Source organism: Alligator sinensis, unplaced genomic scaffold (genome assembly GCF_000455745.1).
Source record: "Alligator sinensis unplaced genomic scaffold, ASM45574v1 scaffold279_1, whole genome shotgun sequence".
NCBI lineage: Eukaryota > Metazoa > Chordata > Crocodylia > Alligatoridae > Alligator > Alligator sinensis.
This window is the reverse complement of record NW_005842434.1, coordinates 701,500-705,582: the sequence shown is the minus strand read 5'-3', so window position 1 is coordinate 705,582 and position 4,083 is coordinate 701,500. Positions and strand designations below refer to the sequence as shown.

Here is a 4,083-nt window from a genome sequence, read left to right as displayed (position 1 = left end):
TCTTTCCTGCCTATGCAGGGGGTCGGACTTGATGATCTACTGAGGTCCCTTCCGACCCTAACATCTATGAATCTATGGTGCCACTCTGCTCTGCCTTCTGCCTAACTTCAGACTAACACAGCTAACTACCTCTAAATACAGTAGTGGGACATCATATATAGAAATGTGTTTTTTAAACAGTCTAAACAAAGTCACCGTAGAATAATGCTTAGAGCAAAACAGCTACTTAGAGCCAGAGATTTTATATTAGCACAACCCGTGATAAATGTTTTAGAACAGTGAGGCCAATGTTTTTGATAACAATGTCATATCCAAGTGCCACTCTGATCTCCTTCTCCAGCCCAATGTGCAGCTTTGCTTTCTATTCGCAGAACTGTGCTCCCTGCCTAATTCACTGCTCTGCTTCCTGCTGTATCTGCGTCTGTGCTTCATGTCCCCTCCCCGATCTGCCATGTGCCACATATATAGGCTGCTTGTGCCACTTGTGGCACTGGTGCCATAGGTTGGCCACCCAATTTGGAATACGCCTCGTTTTAAGACCATTATAGGAGAAGGTAATATTGTTTTGTTCTATGCAGATTTGTAGCCCCCTATCAGAAATGACAGCACATCCGGAGTGCAAGCAGTTTGATGATCATACATCTTATTTACCTTCAAGGAAGTCACTTGACAACCCCAAAAGTGAGATCAAAGACACAACAAAAGATCTGCACAAAAAGAAATACTCAGGGGAGTATTTCTCCCTTGCTCATTCAGAAATATTTCAGGGGAAAAAACCACAAACAGCCTATAGCTCTAGGATAACTTAGCAGCAGCAATTTTTAAAAATGGTATGGGTTCTGCAGCAATGGACTGCTGTATCACTGTGGGATTTCCCTACATCCATCCTGTATATTTATGCTCCTTATAATAAATTCCTCCATTGGAAGGAGTAAAACTATGTATTGTACTTTTGCTCAGATACCATGAATTAGCTTTTCATACAAAACTGAGCAAAATATTTTTCTTCCATCACTTGGCAGAGAAGAATCCTTAAAATTAGAGCTAAAACATTCATCTTTTCTGTTCGTCTATTACCTATCACAAGTCACAAGGGGGGGATACTAAAAACAGAAATGTAAATTATTTAAAAAAAGATATAGTTACCCAAACATAATCATTTGGGTATAATGTTACATTCTAATTGAAACAGTTGAGACATGCAATACACCTATTTATAGAAGAACAGGGGAAATAGAAGACAAGAGTACTGGAGCCTAAATATCAGAAAAATCTCCTAAAGGGACATTAGTTTGTTCATTCTGCTTATCGAGGGCATACCAGTATAGTTTATAGTATGTAAATGCAGCTGTGGCTTTGGAGGTATGAAAAAAAATCTGTAAATGTTTTGAAATGTAAAGTACATTACCAGAGAATAATCACTCTACAATATGCAATTAACTCTGATTATATACATTTTAAAAACCAGAACAGTGGCTTGACTATTTGGTTCTCATGCAATTTTCTGTCTAGGTTCACACCACTGTAACGGAATATTTAACAAAAGCTCTTAACATGTAAACTTGGAGCTTAAAACAATTTGTGTTTTAGAGCTAAAACTAGATGACAGTACTTCTTTAAATCAAGTGTTAAACCAATTGTTTCAACTTAGTCATATATCTAAAGTAATTCATAGAGAGATTAACTAAATAAAAGTACAGATAAAAAATTAGTAAACTACAGCCTTTATCCTTGTTTTTACATACCTTGATGGGTACTTCAGCGAGTACGCAGCAGCCAGGAATCCCCCTAGGTTGTGTCCAAGGAAAATCATTTTGTCTAACCCTACTGCCTGTCTCCATTCTTCTATAGATTCTACAAATTGATTTTCTGCTTCTTCTGCATCAGTGTCAAAATGTGGTCTACTACTGCGCCCAAATCCCAAGAGGTCAATTGCATAAACGGTTCTATTTTCACAAAGGTCTTCAAAATTAAGAGCCCAAAGTCCAACACCTCCTCCAAATCCATGAAGGAGAATAAGTGGAGTTTTAAGTGAAAGGTCCTGAGAGAATGTGAGCGTCCATATTTTATTCCCATTGGATATGTAGACATATTGTTTACTGTATGTGCTGGTGATACCTGAAAAAAGAGAAACACCACTTTGATACTTTATATTTCATTAGTCACATCTAACCTATGAAAACCTGAGGCTGGGACACCGGATACCTATCAGAGCAAAACCAAAGGTCCCAAGAAAGAACATACTGAGAATTTCATACTAAGTCATATTTATTTCATTTGATGCAAAAAAATTGTTAAAAAACAAACCAAAATCCCCAAGTGATTGTTTTGGATAGAACTTTATATCAAAAGTAGATGTACTTCTTCATACACTTCACTATAATGTATACAGAATAAAAACAAATACAAACAAGAAAAAAACCCTTACACTTCAGTATTTTCTCTTCTGCGTCTTTAAGATGTGGCATTGATGTGGGACACCATGCAGGAAGCCAACTGGACAGCCATCCTGACCTAGAATGGCAGTAATAAAAATAAATTTTCCTTTGAGCAAGATGACTTATTTTGCTGCATTACCTAAAGTTGGTGTGCATATAAATTAAGACAAATTAACACTTAAACAAATGCCTTTAAAGCATTTCAAAGGAGCAGCTGGACACATACAGGACCTTTAAAATGTTCTGAAAGTGGCAGAAAAACTTCAAATTCATACCTCTTTAAATGAAGTAATATTTTGGAGTGTTTCACTGTTCATGAACCCAGAAACACAATGAAGGGGGACTGGGGCTGATGCCGGATCTGGGCTTAATGACTCATTAGAATCCTAGGGCCCCACTGACACTGAACAGCCTTCCACCCTCAATTCCCCCTAAAGGGGAGAGGAGATGTTCATGGGACTTGAGAACGCTGTTCGCTCTGCTCTCAGCTCTCCCTGCTCTTCTCCCTCCTGTCCCTAGTTAAGAGCAGAGCAGCAGATTGTTGCAGTCTGCTCTGGTCCCCCCTGGCAGGCACTAGAGGAGGCTGCAACAATGAAATAATCCAGCCAGAACCCCACAGGGCCACACCTGTGCCCACTGGCCAAAATGTTTTCTATCTGAAGCATTTTCAAGTGCATTTCACTTGGAAACATTTAAATTGTTACATCTGTCCACACCACAAGCATGTATTCTATTGGGGTAACACGTAAACCACATACATTAAAAAAATATAAAAAAATAAACTTTTCTGGCATATATCCATACAGTCTTAGGACTGAAGGCACTTAGCCTCTTCCACAAACAGGTATCTGAGAATAAATCAAAGCTATTCTACAAATGTATCTATACAAAATTTAAGTTGCTATTAAACAATATATATTGGCACCAGCACAAACCAATTTAGCTATTAATCCATTAATTTGCACAGCAAAGTTCAGGTAGTTTTCAAAATATTTTTTCAATTGATATATCAACTGTATTTTAGTGAATTATGGTCTTGAAAACTGAGTAAACAATACCTTGATATCAACAGTACTATTATGTTAAGCAATCTACGAATATACTCAGCAGAAAAAGTTAATGCACAACTGAAGAACCCAACAGTTTAACACACAAATATTCTTCCTATGCCCTCAAGCAAGAAACTATATATTCCTAAACCATGTGTAAAAGTCACACAGCGCAAACTAGAAACAAAGTACTGATATGACCAGGTTGATGCACCATGAAAGAAGTCCATAGTTCAGTCATTACATTTTATTTCTTACCCTCACTAATATATAAACTTGAAACTGAGAATAAATATTCAGTCATCTATTTAAGTTGTGTACTTATAGCTACACACTCTCCCATCAATTAGATTTTAATTAGGGCTATGCAAAGCTTCGGGTGGTGATTCAATTCGGAGGAGATTCGGCCCGATTCAGTGGCCGAATCTCTAAATCTGAATCGAATCATGGGACTAATTAAAAGGTCCGAATCAATTTGAAGCTCTCTGAATCTTCGGAAAAGATTTGGAGAGCTTTGATGATTTGGACAGTCCCCGGTGGCTGCAGCACGGAGCTACAGCTGGACTCAGAGCTGGTAAGTAGGGGGCGGGGGGGGG

The 4,083-nt window shown here is 38.1% G+C and overlaps 1 protein-coding gene across 4 annotated transcripts in view; it reads right to left on the bottom strand.

The window, feature by feature from the left end:
- Positions 1–4,083, bottom strand: part of ABHD5 (abhydrolase domain containing 5) — a 30,321-nt gene that overhangs the window by 15,407 nt on the left and 10,831 nt on the right. For all 4 annotated transcript variants that reach the window (XM_025211860.1, XM_025211861.1, XM_006030280.3 and 1 more), the window contains exons 2-3: positions 2,429–2,514; positions 1,746–2,118 (exon numbers count right to left, since the gene is read on the bottom strand). In XM_025211860.1, coding sequence (XP_025067645.1) covers positions 1,746–2,118; positions 2,429–2,514 — 459 coding nt within the window. The remainder of the gene's footprint in view (positions 1–1,745; positions 2,119–2,428; positions 2,515–4,083) is intronic.